This window comes from Sus scrofa, chromosome 5, assembly GCF_054392235.1.
Source record: "Sus scrofa isolate SSC_HxYL_T2T_F1_AM1 chromosome 5, Sscrofa_HxYL_maternal_Yorkshire_Landrace_v2.0, whole genome shotgun sequence".
Lineage (NCBI taxonomy): Eukaryota > Metazoa > Chordata > Mammalia > Artiodactyla > Suidae > Sus > Sus scrofa.
This window is the reverse complement of record NC_139387.1, coordinates 4,370,977-4,388,882: the sequence shown is the minus strand read 5'-3', so window position 1 is coordinate 4,388,882 and position 17,906 is coordinate 4,370,977. Positions and strand designations below refer to the sequence as shown.

Genomic DNA, 17,906 nt, shown 5'->3' with positions numbered 1-17,906 from the left:
CTGGAGCAGTCTTGGTGCATCTCGCGTTAGGTGTTCTTAACACACACACACACAAAGGGACACAGGGAAGCCTTCGAGGCGATGGCTCTGCCTGTTACCTGACTGCAGTGTACACGCTTAGGTCCAAGCGCATCCAGTTGTGCACGTGAAATGCGTCCAGCTGCGTGTGCATCACAGAGACCTCAATGAAGCTATAAACAACGGAGCACTCGGGGTGGGCATGTATGGGGAGCAGGCCAGGCCCTGGCATTGAACTTCTGCCCCCGCCGGGTCTCCCGTTCTTCTCCCCACGGTGGGGAAACTGAGGCTGTGAAGGCTACCAGGTGTCAGGCCGTGGCCCAGCGTCTGTAAATAGCCTCGCTCTGCGTAGAGGAGCCCAGCGACCAAGGGACCTGCACCCTGCTCGCTCCATCGTGACCGTCCGGAGGGAGACCGGAGGCTGTCTTGCGCGGTCCCTGCAGTAACAAGGCGTTAGACGTGTCCCCATCCCACAGAGAGAGGGACAGGCACGTTCAGAAGGGAAGCCACCACCGACCCCTGAACCCAGGCCCCTCCGCGTGCCCCTCCCTGCCCCCTGGGCGCCAGGCTCCCAGCCCTGCCCTGCTCCATCTGTGCGAATTCACGGCAGATATTTATTTTTATGCAAATGAGACGCTCTGGAGGGTTTGGTGCCTCCGAGATTGTATGAAAGCAGAACATCTGCAGACGTGCGTGGCTTCAATTATGTTCTGGGGTTTAGGTTGTGTCAGCATTTACATTTTCTTAATACGAGAAACGCCAGCATTGTTCCTGCCGCCGGCCCCTCCCCCACCCCCGGCCCCGCAGCCTCTCTCTTGCCACCTAATCGTGGTTTGTATTTTTTTTTTAATTCTCTTGCATCTGCTTTGTCAGTCACAAGTTTGGGAAAAAGGTCACCTATTTCAACTATCTGAGCGAGCTCCACGAACACCTCAAATTCGACCAGCTGATCGTCCCCCCAGAAGTTCAGCGGTGAGTGAGCCTGTCCCAGGGTTGGGGTGGGGGCGGACTCCGCCCTCCTGCTTCTGCTAGCCTCGTCCCATCCCCTTAAGGCCGAAGGCTTCATCTCCAGATGTGTGCCTGGCCAGATCCAGTTCCAAAATCTGCAGCCCCGACAGAGATTCTCAGGGAATAGGGCTGACCGCTCACTCTGAGCATCAAGCTGCGTTTCTCCCCCACCCTTGCAGAACTGGTTAGAAGAAATAAGCCACGGTGGCCACTGCGTTTGCTGCCTGGCTGTTTACTGGTTTTGCTTTTGAGCAGAGAATTAGGGGGATTCTCGGGTGTGTGGATGACGCCGTGTCTGGCATGAAGTGTTTCCAACCCATTGCAGGTGTTCTGGGGAGCGGCCCACCTGGTGCTTTAGGCTGAAAACTCAGATGTCTGCTGCCCTGTGGTCTTTTCTTTCTTTTCTTTTCTTTCTTTCCTTCCTTCCTTCCTTCCTTCCTTCTTTCTTTCTTTCTTTCTTTCTTTCTTTCTTTCTTTGCTTATTTTTGGGCCGCACCCCCGACATATGGAAGTTCCCAGGCTAGGGGTTGAATCAGAGCTGTCGCTGCCGGCTGACACCACAGCCACAGCCACACCAGATCCAAACTACAGGTGCAACCTACACCACAGCTCACGGCAACGCCAGATCCTTAACCCACTGAGGGAGGCCAGGGATTGAACCTGCATCCTCATGGATCTAGTCGGCATCATTACCACTGGGCCACAATGGGAACTCTCAGCTGCCCTGTTTTCTATGGCAGTAGCGCCCTCCTTGGATGGGCTCTCAGGTCAGGCCAGCTGGGCAGAGGGGGCCCTGGATGGTATGGGGTCGGTCCTGGCGCCACAGCTCCGGGGGGGCCCTGGCTGAGTGCTCTCTGCCCTTTGCATTTCCCTCTCTGGGGGGCTCCTCTGAGGGAGGAGTGGACGCCTTGAGCTCCCTCTGGGCACCAAGTCACATGCCAGGTGCTCGGGGTCGAGAGCTGTGTAGGGAGTGTCGGTAGTGGAGACATGAGTCAGTGACAACAGGAGCCCAAAGAGATGCTGAGCCCAGTGGGGGAAGGGGTATCAGAGAAGGCTTCCTGGAAGAGGTGATTCCTGAAGTGAGCTTCAGAGGGCCGGTTGGCTAGATGGAGAAGCTGTTTCTAGCAGCGGGAAGCTCCCCATTGGCATGTGGGTAAAAGATTGGCCAGGGGTTGGCAGGAGAGCCTGGACGTTTGACAGAGGTTGGCTTACTCTTGCTGAGCCCCCCACGGCTACAGGGGATCGTGAGGCGGGGTGTGTCTGTGCGTGCATGTGGAGACTGCGGTGTGGCCCAGGGGCCCGGAAGGATGCCCTCGGGGGTCCCGCAGATCTTTGCAGAACTTGGACCCTGGCAGTGCCTGGAGGCAGCCGCTTGGGGCCCAAGGCTACCCCCCTGCGAGGTGACATCTGTGCTTCCACTGTGTCCACAGGCATGACGAGAAGCTTCGGGACCTGCATGCGGGCAGGCTGCCCCCTCCTGCCAAGACGCCACCGCCGCGGCCCCCTCTGCCCACCCAGCAGTTTGGCGTCAGCCTGCAGTAGTAAGTGAGCTGGCGTGCAGTCTGCCCTTGTTCCCGGGGACCGCGGGCCGCCTCCGTGTGCCAGGGTGTTTAACCCCACGGGAGGACCAGTGTGAGCTTGTCACCAAGGCCGCCATGCGTGTGTGTGTCTGTGCGCCTGTGTGCACAAGACCCACCAGCGGGCAGAGAGGGGCTCAGGGGCCTGGGGCCCTCCCCCAGCTTTCGTCACCACCGCTCACTGGACGCTTCTGGCCCCCGACCCTCCAGGCACAGCCGGGACCCCTCCCAACACCTTCCAGGTGAGGGGTGGCCCCTGCTCTGCACTGCAGGTCACACCCTTCAGGGGCCAGTGACAGAGGTGAGGTGGAGATGGCACTTCGCCAGTCTGCGTCCCTGAGTGACCACAGAGTGTCCCCTGCTGACACCCACACCAGTGCAGCCAGCCAACTTCCGTGGGCTCAGCTGCCAGGATTGGGGACTGTTGTTACCGCAATATAACCCCCTTCCCGACTGACCCCACCTGTCTCAGCCACTTGACCTTGAACTCGCTCCCCCTCCCAGCTTGTTTCCTCCTTCCTAAAATCCATGCGTTGGATGACGTGATATTTAGTTTGGAACTACTCCTTGTCAAAATTCCTGGGCCACCCGTCCAGGCCAACTTGGTCTCTTAAGACTCATCTTAGCGTTGCCTCTTCCAGGAAGCCTTCCGTGATGCTCTAGACTGCATACAGGGCCACCTGCCCTGCAGCCCCCATCTGAGTGGGCTGCTGTGGAGTGTCCCTCAGCTGTTTCCCCTGCTCAGTGGCGAGCCCCTCGTCCATCCTATTCTCGGCTTCAGGCACCGGGCGCGGCACTATGGCACCTGGAATGAGGGAAGATGAAGGGGTTGTTTTAGCTGCACCCGCTGTTAGGCAGTTGTGTCTGAGCTGCAGAGGGAAACTGATCTAGAGGGAAACCAGGGCCTGGGTGGCGGGAGATCCGGGGGGTGGGGCAGTTTGCTGTTCATTTGTTGGTTCTTTCTTTCTTTCTTCCTTCCTTCCTTCCTTCCTTCCTTTCTTTCTTTCTTTCTTTCTTTCTTTCTTTCTTCCTTGTCCTTTTACGGCAGCACCTGCAGCATTTGGAAGTTCCCAGGCTGGGGGTCAAATCAGAGCTGTAGCCGCCAGCCTGTGCCACAGCCACAGCAACGCCAGATCAGAGCCGTGTCTGCCACCTACCCCACAACGCACAGCAACGCTGGGTCCTTAACCGAGCGGGGCCAGGGATCGCACCTGCTTCCTCCTGAATCCTAGTCGGATTCGTTCCCCCTGAGCCCTGACGGGAACTCTCGTTATTAGTCATTTCTCGTTAGGGACCTGCATGTGACCTGTTTTTACATCAAAATCTGATGATCTTTAAGAACTTGTTGGATCTTGAAGCGCTGAAAGGTCAGGAACTGAGTAGGCTCTGGGTCGCCCAGGGCAGGTGGGAGTGGCACCTTGGGTGTGTCCGAGCTGCGAAAGAGGGGCCATGTTTTCCAGAATGTTCTGTGATGGTGGATAGGATTGGTACTGTTCTCATGCGACTCTTGAGCCTTGCAGGTGAGGCATGGAATTCCTAATTTTATTTAGCGTTAACTGATTTGAATTTAGATGGCCCCTGGCTGCCTGGTGGACAGCCCCACCCTAGACTGTGGGGTTTCTGCTCCCCTCCCTGACCAGACACGCACCCGGCGGTGTCCCCTCAAAGGGGCTTTTGTGAGCCCTTAGTGAACATAGCGTGTGTTCAGACGGGATCTTCCAAAATACATCTGGTACAAAAGTTTACCAAACGGCACTTCCTCTTCCTTTTGTAAATATCGTGACGACGTGCTGGTGTGACCCCCTCGTGTGTGTGTGTGTGTGTGTGTGTGTGTGTGTGTGTGTGTGTGTGTGTGACCCCGGGTCCCTCTGGGGGGCGCTGGTGAGAACCCGGTTCTCAGAGGAGAGTTCTAGGGAGGCCCAGCCCGCAGGCCCAAGATTTTCACGCCACCTGTGACTCTTTTACCAAAGTTGCTGAGGCTTCTGCCCTCGGCTCTGTGCTTTCAGCCCATCGCTGAGGTTCACCGCGCTGCTCTGGGTGTGGTCTGAGACCGGGGATCCGGGGTGGTCGCGTGCGGCCGCTGGCCTGTCCATCCTCAGTCCCTTAATTCCGGGACTAGCACTGCTTTCCTTGTGGCCTGTTCTCCTGTTCAGAACTACTTCTGTCTCATCATTTAACAGCACCTTAAAAGTAAAAAAAAAAAAAACAAAAAACAAAAACGGAGTTCCCGCTGTGGCTCAGCAGGTTAAGAACATGACGTAGTGTCCATGAGGATGTGGGTTCGATCCCTGGCCTTGCTCAGAGGGTTAAGAGTCTAGCTTTGCCGTACACTGTGGCGTAGGTCGCAGTTGCATCTCGATCCGGTGTTACTGTGGCTGTGGGGTAGACCCCAGCGGTAGCTCTGATTCGACCCCTAGCCGGGGGAACGTCCATGTGCCACAGGTGCGGCTCTAAAAAGCAAAAAAAAAAAAAGAGTGCAAATCCCCAAACTGAAAACTCACCCTGCTCACGGACTCCGGACACCAGCCACCCAAGGACAGCGAGGGGTGGTGGGCGGTGGGCATGATTCTGGGGCCTGAGCCGTTCTCCAGGGCACCTTTGGCCTTGTGTTTTGAGCAAGTGCCTGTGGTAAGGGGCCAAGGCAGCATTTGAACTCCAGAGCTGCCTACGCATCATCCAAGGCAGTTAGGCAAGCCCCTTATAAAGGCTGTGGCCCAACCCTCGTCCAGGACCAGCTCTGACTGTACACACCAGCTTCTCTGCCTTTAGGGCAGGCCCAGTGGCAGCGGGCACCCTTGGAAAAACATTCTCCACGTGCTACTGTAAGAGAGAATCCGTGCGGTTGCCTCTTTAAATTAATATTGCGTGCTGTCTCATTGCAAATGGCTATAATAAAATGGCAATAAACATATTAAATAAAGCACCCAATATGTAATTTGTTTGGACTATGAATGAATGAAAGTCATTAAAATTCATAAGCGAATCCTATTCACAAGAGCTAATTCGCTGAGTTAAGTTCAAAAGCACACCATGGAAAGCTGTCACCTTGGAACAAGCTAATTAAGATGTTAAGGGGAAGTCAGAGCATCCAGGGGTCTTTGCCTGCTTGCCATCCCTAAAAAGGGACAGTACAGCCACGTCTGGGCAGCTGTGGGGAAGCGGAAAAAGGAAGGGCCTCCTTAGTGTGGGGGAGGGAAGGCGGGCCACTTTGCAGCTTTGGGAAGTCCTGCTTGTGACTTATCCCCGTCCCTGTAACTGGAAGTGAAACGCTGCCTTCAGCACCCTCCAGGGCCTCGGGGTCTTCACAGGGTGTGCAGACAATGTGCTTTGACGGCTCTTATCCCACCTTCGAGGTCTCCTCCTCCAGGAAGCCTGCCCAGATGGCTCCACACAGTTGAAAAGACGATTCTTCACCCTGTTGAACTGCCCTGACCCCTTTGTAAAGAATTCACTGGCCATAAATGTTAGGGGATCTTGTTTTGTTTTGTTTCTATGGCTGTACCTGCAGCATGTGGAAGTTCCCAGGCCAGGGATCAAATCTGAGCCACAGCAGCCAGGTTCTAAACCTGCTGCACCACAGTGGGAACTCTGTAAGGGTTTATTTCTGGACTCTCAATCTTATTCATTGATTTGTGTGCTAGTGCCACACGGTCTTTATTGCTGTAGCTTTTTTTTTTTTTTTTTTTTTTAATGGCCACACCCACAGCATAGGGAAATTCCAGAGCCAGGGATTAAATCTAAATCCCTTTTTTTGCTTTTTAGGGCCACACCCGCAGCACATGGAGGTTCCCAGGCTAGGGATCGAATTGGAGCTACAGGTGCCGCCCTACACCACAGCCACAGACGCGGGATCTGAGCCGCATCTGCCACCTACACCACAGCTCACGGTAACACTGGATCCTTAACCCGCTGAGCGAGACCAGGGATTGAACCTGCGTCCTCATGGATCCTAGTCGAGTTCGCCAACCACTGAGCCACGACGGGAACTCCTAGCATCTTTTTTAATTGACCAGCCCTCAGCCTAGGTCTCCTGGTTCTGCTCTTATGGCCATATCTTCTTATACCTCTGGACCTTCTTCCATATGTTTCCTTCCTTCTTTTGTCCTCTGCAAGCTCCTACGCATCCCTCAAAACCCAGCTCAGACGTTATCCCATGTGGAGCCCTCCCCAAGCCCAGGTCTGCCCTGTAGCACACGGCTCCCTCTGGTAGAGCGTTGAGATGATGCACTATTGTTTTTCCTGTTTCTGCCTCTCGTGAAAACCGGACCACCTCTCAGGCTGCGTCTCCCTCTGTCCCTGCACAGCACCTGGGTCCTTTGTTTTCATGGGGTGTGGAGAGGAGCGGGGCTCTGAGTTTGCATCCTCTCACGCTCAGGTAGAAACTGCTTTCTTTCCTCCCTCAGCCTCAAAGACAAGAATCGAGGAGAACTCATTCCCCCTGTGATGCGGTTCACAGTGACGTACCTGAGAGAGAAAGGTGAGAGCTGCCTCCAGCCGGGGCAGGAGAGGGCTGCCAGCTACACTGAGCACCCCACAGGCCAGGGAGTTGAGGGAGCTGGAACTTGGGCAGGAGGGTAACCAGGATGGGTGCGGCTCAGGCACAGTGGCTCCAGCCATGGGCTATGACCCAGCCTGTCTGAGTTTACGTCCTGGCTCCACTGTGTACTCGCTGTGTGTCTTCGGGCTAGTTGCTTACCTTCTCTGGGCCTCTGTTTCCTCGTCTGTCCAGTGGGGTTAACAGCAGTACCTGGATCACAGGGTGGTTGTGGGGCCCAAGTGAGTGGTGTGTGCACAGCACTGTGCACTGGACGCTCCCTCTAAAAGGGACCCCTTGGCACAAGAGAGAAGCTTGGTTTGTAGATGCCAATCCCTGGCTGGAGCGGAGGTGTGCTTAGTGACTTGGGGGGGCAGGGGATGTGCGTGAAACCTGTGGCTCCTCTGAGACTCCCGAGGCCAGAGGTCAGATCCACAGGGAAGGTGCGTGGAGGCTGCTTTTACCCTGAGGGCAGGAGGCTGGTTCTCTCAGAGCAGGGGCTGCCTGGGCACAGTGGCTCTGCAGGCGCAGGGGCTGCTGGGGTGGGTGCGTCAGACAGGAAGTGGGAACCAGCAGCCCTGGGTCCCTGGCGGTTGTCCCTGGTGTGCCCCAGGACCCACCCGTTCCTCTGTTTTCGTGTGTGTCTTTTTTTTTTAAGGGGGCACCCACGGCATGTGAAAGTCCCCAGGTTGCGTCTGGGACCCACACCAGGGATCGAACCTGCGTCCTCATGGATACTAGTCAGGTTCTTAACCTGATGAGCCTCAACGGGTATTCCAGGACCCTCACGTTCTATGAGACAACGGCTCTCAGGCTGGAGGATCTCCGCTTGTCACTTGGAGCCGTCTCTTCTTTGACATTTGTTTCTACTTTGTCGCTGGTACTTCCCATCCCGTTACATTCAGGGATGAACAAAAACTAGTGTGTAGATAGTTTCACAGAAACATAAAAGAGGGTCTTCCTTTTTTTAATGGATTAATTCCCTTTATGTATTTTTTAAAAATTAAACAAAACAGGATTTCCCATTGTGGCTCAGTAGAAATGAATCTGACAAGCATCCATGAGGACACAGGTTCGATCCCTGGCCTCACTCCGTGGGTTAAGGATCCAGCATTGCCGTGAGCTCTGGTGTAGATCGCAGATGCGGCTCGGATCTCACGTTGCTGTGGCTGTGGTGTAAGCCGGTGGCTACAGCTTCAGTTCAACCCTGAGCCTGGGAACCTCCATATGCCGCAGGTGGGGCCCTAAGAAGACAAAAAACAAAAATTAAACAAAACAAAAACCAGCCCACATAGGGACTCGGTATATATTTGGAATGAGTCACTTACTCACTGGGCACTCAGCTGTACCCAGCCCTGGTCCCGGCACTGGGGTTACCATGGAGACTGCAACACCCAGCCTCTGCCTTCCGGGATCCATGACTGTGACAACCACGGACGCACAGGGACCAGAGGAGCCAGTCACAGAGATCAGGGGACCCTGAGCTCTGACCCCTGGGCAGGAGTTTCCCATCCTGCATAAGAAATAGCCACCAACTGAGGGGCTTAAAACAGCGTGACTTTATTATTTCCAGTGTCTGGAGGTCAGAGGTCCCAGCACATGGGGGTTGGGTTTTCATTGAGCATCTCACAGGCCTAAACTCAAGGTGCTGGCCGGGCTGTGTTCCTTTCTGGAGGTTCTGGGAGAGAATCCACTTCCACGCTCACTCAGATCCTTGGTTCAGTTCCAGTTCTTTCCAGCCGTCCTTCTCAGATGCCTCCTTCCTCGCTAGCTGTCAGCCAGGGGCCTCTTTTGGTTCCTAGAGGCCACCTGCCCTCCTTGCCATGTGGCCCCTCCCTGGACAAATTCCCGCACTTTGCATCCCTGCCCCCAAGCTCTGAGTCCGTGTTGCCAGGAAGAACCCAGTCCCTTTTAAGGGGCTCCCCTGATTAGGTCAGGCCCACCCCGGACAGTCTTACCTTGAGGTCAGCTGCCTTGGACCTGAATTCCAACTGCAAAGTGTCTTCACGGTAGCAGCTAGATTTGTATTTGATTGACTATCTGGGGCCATCTCACAATTCTGCCTGCTATAGTCTCTCGGCGAAAAAAGGGAGGGACCCGCTTCTCAGGCAGAGGGAACAGCACATGCAAAGCTGGCGGTAGGAAGGAGCCTGGGGCTGACTGGAGCCTGGATGGAGGCGATAGAGGGGCTTTGGGGTGGGAGAGTAGGCTAGTAGGAGCTGGACCCATCGGTCTGTGGGGGGGTCTGTGGGCGGCTCTCCCACAGCTGATGAAGGCGGGAAGGGCTGCAGGCAGGAGCTGCTGAGATCTGCGTGTGCATGCTGAGCAGCTCACTCAGCGTCAGAGTGGAAAAGAGGAGGGGAGGGGCTGAGCGAGAGCGTGGGGGGTCTGGGGTCCAGAGCTGTCACGCAGAACTTGGAAATATTCTGTGTCGGCTCCCCAGGATGGGAGCCACTGGCCACCTGTGGCCGTCGCCTGATAAAGCACTTCATATGTGGCCTGGGGGTGGAGTGTAGGTAACTGGATTTTTCATTTTAATTTAAACGCAGTAATTTTTAATCATTTTTAATCATTTTTTTCTATAAACTTTTAATTAATATATTTTTTCTTTTAAGCCCACACCTGCATCATGTGGCAGTTCCCAGGCTAAGGGTCGAATCTGAGCAGCCACCACCTACACCACAGCCACTGCCATGTGGGATCTGAGCCACGTCTGCGACCTACACCACAGCTCACAGCAACGCTGGATCCTTAACCCACTGGGCGAGGCCAGGGTTCTCATAGGTACAAGTCGGGTTTGGGACCCTCTGAGTCACAAGGAGAACTCCTAATTAAACAAATTGAAATCATCACATCGGCTAGTGGCTACTGTGCTGCACAGGTCAGCCCTAGACGCTCAGAGAAGAAAGGGTAGCCGCATGTCTGGGGCCGTCCTGGGGGCTGAGAATGTGCCTTGGGTCATCCCGTCCTTCCCTCCTGCAGCCCTGGAGGCAGGGGCTCGTGGCCTTCCTCTGCAGACCAGGCAGCTGAGGCTCAGAGAGGCTGAGTGCTTTCTCTGAGGTCACACAGCTGGCCCGAGGCAGCGATGGACCCACGCAGCTCTGTCCGCCTTACATGTCCGTCTCTTCCATGCTCCCTTTCTGGGGCCCACAGAGGTGGGGTATCAGGTGGGGTGGGGGACTCTGGAAGGGTTTGATTTCAGAGGACTAAATACAGGTCGAGACAGAGGATAGTGTGTGGAAGACAAGCTAGGCTGGAGAGCATTTCCTGTCGGCCACAGGGGCGTGGTGCACAGGCAGGGGAGCCACGGAATGTTCTAGAAACCTGGTGTGCTGGAGGCTCTCTTCCTGCAGGAGTCCGCACTGAGGGTCTGTTCCGGAGATCGGCCAGCATCCAGACTGTCCGAGAGATCCAGCGGCTCTACAACCAAGGTGAATGGGTCCCTTGGACCTTGACTCAGCCTCCCGCCCAGCCTTCTAGGGCCTCACAGTGCCCCCCGGCCCCACCCCAGAGTAGCCCAGGGCTGGGGCAGCTGCGCCCCTGCTGAGTCCCACGCCCAGACCCCCAGCCTCCCGTGGCAGCCCTCATCCCCGGCGGGACCAGGCCGTATAGCAGGGCATCAATAGATTCCCCCAGCCTCTGCCGGGCTCCCTGGAGAGGCAGGGGAGGCCGGGTGACACCCCTTTCCAGGAGAGGACAGAACCGCGCCCCGGCCACGTGGCTCCAGCGTGAGGCTCTTTCCCCGGGACGTTTAAGCTGTTCTGGGCCAGAGCCCGTCTTAGAGCAGGAATCCCCAGCCCAGGGTCGGAGCTCAAACGGCCGGTGCTCCGTGTCCAGGGAAGCCCGTGAACTTTGACGACTACGGGGACATCCACGTCCCTGCCGTCATCCTGAAGACCTTCCTGCGGGAGCTGCCCCAGCCGCTGCTCACCTTCGAGGCCTACGAGCAGATTCTCGGGATCACCAGTACGTGGCCACGGCGGGGGTGCCGGTGGGGGTGGGGACTGCCCGGCCTCGTCCTGTTTCCGTCGGGCACTGCGGGCCGGGGAGGGGGGCTGCCCCCCCCCCCAGACCCCTGTCGGCCTCAGCCAGGCCACCCCTGTCCGCGGTGGTGGGGACGCGGGGTCGGGGGTGTGTGTCAGGTGCTGCTGGGCCGGGGGCGGCGGAGGGCGTCTCCAGATTTGGGGCACGTCGCCCTGGGCAGAGCGGTGCCCTAGAGGGACCACCTCCAGCACCTCAGCGTCCTCATCTCAAAGGGGGGACCCCCACCTGCTGCTAAAGAAAAAGCTACCCGTGACCTTGAAAGCCAAGTGAGGTGGCCTTTATTCGGGGGCGGGGGGTACCATAGATTGGGCTCAACTTCAGATCCAGGAACAAGAGGAGGGGATTCCAGCCAAGGAGCAAGTTGCGGGGAGGGGGGTGTCAGTGGATTACTGAGAGGAAGCATCAGGGGTGGGGCGTATTCTGGTTAAACTGACCCAACGGGTTCTTGCCACAGGCTGGCCAGGGGGTCCGACAGCCACTGGGGGTGAGGGGATGAGGAGCCCGATCAGATATCAGGGGTCGTCAGGGTTCTCGGCAACCTGACGCAGCAGGGTTCTTGGCACGGCTGGACGATGCCAAGACAACCACAGAAGCCTGGACGCCCAGGAGATACGGTGCTAGTGGCAGCTCTAGGACGTGGTTGTGCGGACGCTCTGGGGTGGGTCATGTGTCCAGCTGGCTGTGGTACCCATCACTCAGAACAGCCCAGTCCCAGCAAATCAAAGATGCTGGGCATGCGAGGAAGGTGACGTCATCAAACACTGTCACTTTCAAACAGGGCTGCCTCCGGCCCCGCTGTCACCCGAGGGCTGGGTTCATTCATCCCTTGGTGGGAGTCAAGCCAACAGAGCAGGAGGAGAAAGGACTTTGCAACAAGGAAGGGGAACTCGGGGGATCTTTCCCGAAGCAGTGTCTCCCCAAACAGCAAAACCGGGGAAGTTTTTTTTTTGTCTTTTGTCGTTTTAGAGCCTTACCTGTGCCATATGGAGGTTCCCGGGCCAGGGGTCAGATCAGATCAGAGCTGCAGCTGCCGGCCTGCACCACAGCCACAGCAATGCCAGATCCGAGCTGCGTCTGCAGCCTACACCACAGCTCATGGCAATGCAGGATCCTTAACCCACTGAAACGGGCCATAGATTGAACCCAAATCCTCATGGATTCTAGTCGAGTTCGTTACTACTGAGCCACATTGGGAACGCCGGCTTTCATGTATTTATTTATTGTCTCTCTTTTTTTTTGATGGCTGTACCTGCAGCAAATGGAAGTTTCCAGGCCAGGGGTCAAATTGGAGCTGCAGCTGGGGCCTCTGCCACAACCAACACCAGATCCGAGCCACGTCTGTGATCTACACCGCAGTTTGAGGCAATGCCAGATCTTTTACCCCCTGAGTGAGGCCAGGGATCAAACCCACATCCCGGCAGAGACAACATCAGGTCCTTAATCTGCCAAACCACAATGGAAACTCCCGAGAATGGCTCTTATTAAAAAGCCAACAAGAGGAGTTCCTGCTGTGGCACGTGGGGTTAAAAATCTGACTGTAAGCAGCTCAGGTCACTGTGGAGGTGCAGGTTCGATCCCCGCCCGGGCACAAGGATCTGGTGTTGACACAGTTACAGCTCAGATGCAAACCCTGGCCTGGGAACTTCCATAGATGCAGCCATAAAAAAAGAAAAGAAGGGAGTTCCCGACGTGGCTCAGTGGTGAACGAACCCAACTAGTACCCATGAGGACCAGGGTTCAGCCTAACTCCTTAGATCTGGCTTAGTTGCCGTGAGCTGTGGTGTAGGTCGCAGACGCAGCTCAGATCCCGTGTTGCTGTGGCTGTGGCTGTGGTGTAAGCCGGCATCTATAGCTCTGATTTGACCCCTAGTCTGGGAACCTCCATATGCCACAGGTGTGACCCCAATAAGACAGAAAAAAAAAAAAAAAAAAGGAAAGAAAGAAAGAAAAGGGAAAGAAAAGGAAAAAGTAGCCGACAAGGCCATTCACAGTAGGGAATCTGTCTTTCAGCAGCGTTCACGGTCACCTGCCCAAGGCTTAGGGGGCGGGGTTGGGGTTCTGGAAGACTTTGGGTGTGTGTGTGTGTGTGTGTCTGCAGCAGGACCGGGCAGTGCTTGTTGGTAGGCACGTTTTGACTTGCCGTTTATGGAGGTAGTTCCAGGGGGGCTGGGGGCGCTCAGAGGCCGAGCGCTGGGAGTGGGACCCGAGTTGGTCTCGAGCGCGGACAGCACGCTTTTCCTGTAAAGGCCGGAGAGCCAATATTTTAGGCCGTGTGGACTCGACTGTGATGCAGAAGCAGCTGCGGATGAATGAACAGTCTGGGTCTGTGCCCACAAAGCTTATTTGGCAAGAGCGGGCCCTCGGCCTGAAGTTTGCTGGCCTGTTCCATCCCCTCCCTAACATGACTCGGTTCCCTGGGCTCGGAAGGAGCAGCCCCGGTGCCCGTGGTGACGACGGGCAGAGGGGGATCGAGGGCCGGCTTGGGACAGTCTCTCTTCCCACGGCCGCCCTCGAGAGGGACACAGGACCGGCCGGCTCAGAAAGGACCGTGGTGCCGTTGCAGGCGTGGAGAGCAGCCTGCGGGTGACCTGCTGCCGCCAGATCCTGCAGAGCCTCCCGGGGCACAACTACGCCGTCCTCAGCTACCTCATGGGCTTCCTGCACGAGGTGAGTGGCCAGGCTGGGCTTCAGGGGAGGAGCCCAGGGTCTGAGGTCACATCCTCCCTTGGCCTTGGAACCCCACTCTGGCCTCAAAGGGTGTCATGCAAGGGCTGGCCAGGCGACACCTCCACTGAGAAGCCCTCCCACCTGCTGGGCAGGGTCAGCCAGGCCAGCTACCCTTGGCTGCTGGCAGGACCTTCTCCACAGTTGCCTCGGCTCCTCTGTCGGCTCCTGCATGAGCTGTGTCTGGAGGGGGCTGTGTGCCCCGGCCACGGATGCTCAGGAGAGCTCCCCTGCCAGTGTGGACGAGCAGGACAGGTCTGTGAAGGTTCATGGGTTTCCCGGGGCTGCCCTAGCGAAGTGCCACGCAGTGGGGGCTCAAAGCAACAGACTTGTTTGCTCTCACAGCCCGAGATGCCAGGGTCCCAGCATCCAGGTGTCGGCCGGGCCGAGCTCCCTCCGCAGGCTCCAGGGCAGGGTCCTCCCGCCTCCTCCAGCACCTGGAGGCTCCTGGCTTTCCTCAGCTTGTGGCTGCCCCCCTCCTGCCCCGGGGTCTCGGGGCCTCGAGGCTGCTCTTTTCCTTTCGCAGATGGGAAACTGAGCCCTGGAGGAGGGAGGTGGCTGCACAAGGTCCCAGCGCGCTCGGTGTTCATCCCAGCGCACGGAACCCACGGTCACACCTGTCTCACCTGTGTTCTCGCCCAGGTGTCCCAGGAGAGCATTTTTAACAAAATGAACAGCTCCAACCTGGCCTGCGTCTTTGGGCTGAACTTGATCTGGCCGTCCCAGGGAGCGTCTTCCCTGAGCGCCCTCGTGCCCTTGAACCTGTTCACCGAGCTGCTCATCGAGTACTATGGCAAGGTCTTTAGCAGCCGGCAGGCGCAGCGGGAGCTCAGCGCCGGTGGGGCCCCGGCAGACGGGCAGGGCGGCCCCTGCCCCCCAGATGGACCCGCCGCGGGCCTCACCAGGCCTCCCATGCCTCCGCGTCCCCTGACCGTGGCCGGGAGACCCCTCTAGGGCTGGAACTGTCACGCCGAAGCCTATCCATCGATGTTTTATAAACGTGCCATTAAATGAACGTCTAGTGAAGTTTTTAGAGAAAATTCCATGCTGCTGATTCTTCAGTTCCTAACTCGACGTGGCTTTACTGAGAATGGGAGTTTGTTGTCTAGCCCTGGTACCGGGTACTTTGTGGCCACAACATCGTGGGACAAGTCATACAGAGCCGGTGACTCTAAACAGCAGCCGTTTATTATTGCTCCAGAGTCGGTGAGTGGGCCAGATGGGTCCGGTTTCGGTGGGAGTTGTCGGGGCCAGATGTGTGGCACTGGCGGTCAGTGGGAGACCCAGCCCCTCTGCCCGTGTCGCACGTCCCTTTAGTCAGCTGAACGGGACACACTCCGTGACATGGGCTGAGGTCCAAGCACTAGAGCAGAAACTTTAGAGCTTGGGTGACATCACGGTGCTCACAGCCCTTTGGCCAAAGCGGTCTCATGGCCAAGGCCAGGGTCGCCGCAGAAGGGCTCTGTGAAATTGCCAAGGGTGTGGATACAGAGAGGTAGAGAACTGGGGCCGCGAAGTCGTCAGCTGCCGGAGGGCTCAGGATGCGTCCTTGCCCCGCGGCCTCAGGCAGGCCATCCCCTGGGCGCTGCAGGACACCCCGTTTCCAGCTCCAGATGCAGTGAGGAAGCGAGAGAAATCGTGTTCCACTTTCCCAGCCGGAAGCCCCCGGTTTCCCTGATTGGCCAAGCTCAGGTCACAGACCCTTCCTGGCCGGATGCTGTGGCCGGGGCGTGCACTGGCCGGCCAGTCCCGTGTGCCCCACGTGGACCTGGCAGTGAAGGAGGGGTGGTCCCCCGACATGTCAATGTGCCCAGGCCGACTCAGCAGGTGCGCAGATGGGCTTAAACAACAGGCCCTTTTTCGCCCTTGAAAAATGAAATTGAGCAACGGGGAGGGAGTGGGATTGAGGGGGAATGGAGCGGTCGTGGAGTTGGAAGTCCAAGGTCAGGGTACCAGCCGACGCCAGTTCTGGTGAGGGCTCTCTTCCTGGCTTGCAGACAGCCCCCTTCTCCCTGTGTCCTCCCCTGGCCAGGCGGGGCGTGTCTCTGGTGTCTCTTAAGGACACTAATCCCATCGGATCAGGGCCCCACCCTCATGACTGCATTTAACTGCCACCATCTGTGAAGGCCCATCTCCGAGTACAGTGCCACGAGGGTTTAGGGCTTCAACGTAGGGTTTTGGGGGAGACACACATTCAGCCCACGGCACCGACGGATGATAAATACCCTAGTGACGGGCTTCGAGTCACCCTCCACATAGGGCTGGTCATGTGCCAGGCACTGCTGAGCTCCTACGAGCTTGCTACCAGGAGGGGGGACGGCTGCAAAGGACACGTTCCACTGCAGATACCCTGTCAGCCTGTCCACGCCTCGCACGGGGTGTTGACGCCCGGCTGAGCAGGGACCCCATGTCTACGGGGACCCTGGGGGTGGCCCAGGGCGTGGGTGCGTCGCTCACCTCCTGCCTCGTCTCTGCACATTCACTCCACCCCCTGATATGTAGGGTGCTGTCCTCGCTGGCTTTAATGGAGGGACCTCTGTCCACTGAGCCGTCTTTTCGCACCTGTCAGTGAGCGGGTGACACCTTGTGCCAAGGCCCCGGGCGCACCGAGAGCAGGATGGCGTCTTGCTCTTTCTCTGACTCGGATTCGGTGCTTCGTCTTCCTGGGGAGAGGCCGGCTCAGCATCATCGGGGCGGATGGGGTCGGGGGCTGAGCTGGGTTCCTCCTGTGGGGCTCAGGGGACAACACCCATGGCCACAGGGGGGTGGCCACAGGCTGGCGAGGAGACAGCTGCCTTCCTGTGCCAGCTGGGTCTCTGCTCTGGGCTGAGGCTGCTGCCGAATGACCTCCCCGGCTGCCTCCTGAGTTGGTGCCCAGCTGGGTGGGTGTTCATGGTTGGGGCCTGACGGGCATTAAATAACACCCGCCTCCCCTGCCCAGGCTCAGAACACTGAGGAAAAGGCAGGATCGCAGGTCAGAATGTTGGCTTCGAGCTGACCGGAGCCCCATCTGAGCTCTGTCTGTGCCCAAGGGCATCCACTCATAGTCATAGTGATTTAGGCAAACACGTGCCTGGTCGCTGGCCCTGGGGCAAGGCGTGGGCTGGAATTCACATGTCTGCAGACAGCTGGTCCCGAGCACAGTTCGGTTCCACCTGCCAGACTCACCCTTAGAATAGAAGCTCCCTGATGAAGCTTCTCCTGGGGGGCAGGTGGGCCTACACGTCTTCTCTGACAGTCTCATCGCTGGTCTACACATGAGGACCTGGAGGCCCAGAGAGGTTAAGGGAGTTGCTCTAAGTCATACAGCTTGTACGTGGCAGAGCAGGGCTCCAGGCCTGTGCAACCCTAGGCTGTGGGAGCCAAAGGGAGGGATCGGGGCCTCGGCCTCCGCATCTGTACAGTGGGGGGGTTCACAGTGCACACGCGCCTCCAGCTCCAAGCTCATGGGCACAGAAACCCCGAGGCCTGAGCTAGAATCAGCTCCACCACCCTGATCAGGCTGAGCTTCCCCACATCCAATTCCGCGCACAGCTGAACACGTGCCCCCAGGGTTCATCTGCCTGTTGTTACAACAGCCTAGACCCAGAAGCAGACCCTGGGCTGATCGAGGGCTGAGTGGATGGAGACGATGTGATTGTCTATGCAGGGAACCGTGTTGAGCCGTAGAAAACGAGGAAATCCTACCGGTGCCAACAACACGGGAGGCCCCGCGGAGACGCTTCGCTAAATGAACTGTCCAGAGGGAGACAGACACATAAAATAGCACATGGTCTGGTTTACTGTGTGGAACAACCACGAAGGAAACAGAACACTTAGAGGAAGAGGTCAGGTTTGTGGTTACCAGAGGCAGGAGGCATTGGAAGACGGTGGTCAAAGCTACAAACTTCGGTTATGAGAGCAATAAATGCAGGATCTAACGTACAGCATCCTGGCTGGAGGGGGCCTTGCCGGACGACCTGGGAACGGGGTCAAGAGCGTAGACCCTAAGCCTTCTTATC

The 17,906-nt window shown here is 57.3% G+C and overlaps 1 protein-coding gene across 4 annotated transcripts in view; it reads left to right on the top strand.

The window, feature by feature from the left end:
• The window catches only part of ARHGAP8 (Rho GTPase activating protein 8), a 50,776-nt gene extending 35,831 nt beyond the window's left edge, over positions 1–14,945 (top strand). The window contains 7 exon segments of one of the 4 annotated variants that reach the window (NM_001204383.1): positions 892–990; positions 2,457–2,567; positions 7,007–7,080; positions 10,491–10,568; positions 10,975–11,103; positions 13,745–13,848; positions 14,548–14,945. In NM_001204383.1, coding sequence (NP_001191312.1) covers positions 892–990; positions 2,457–2,567; positions 7,007–7,080; positions 10,491–10,568; positions 10,975–11,103; positions 13,745–13,848; positions 14,548–14,859 — 907 coding nt within the window. In that variant the 3' untranslated portion in view covers positions 14,860–14,945. 4 annotated transcript variants of the gene reach the window in all.
• The last annotated feature ends 2,961 nt before the right edge of the window (positions 14,946–17,906 follow it).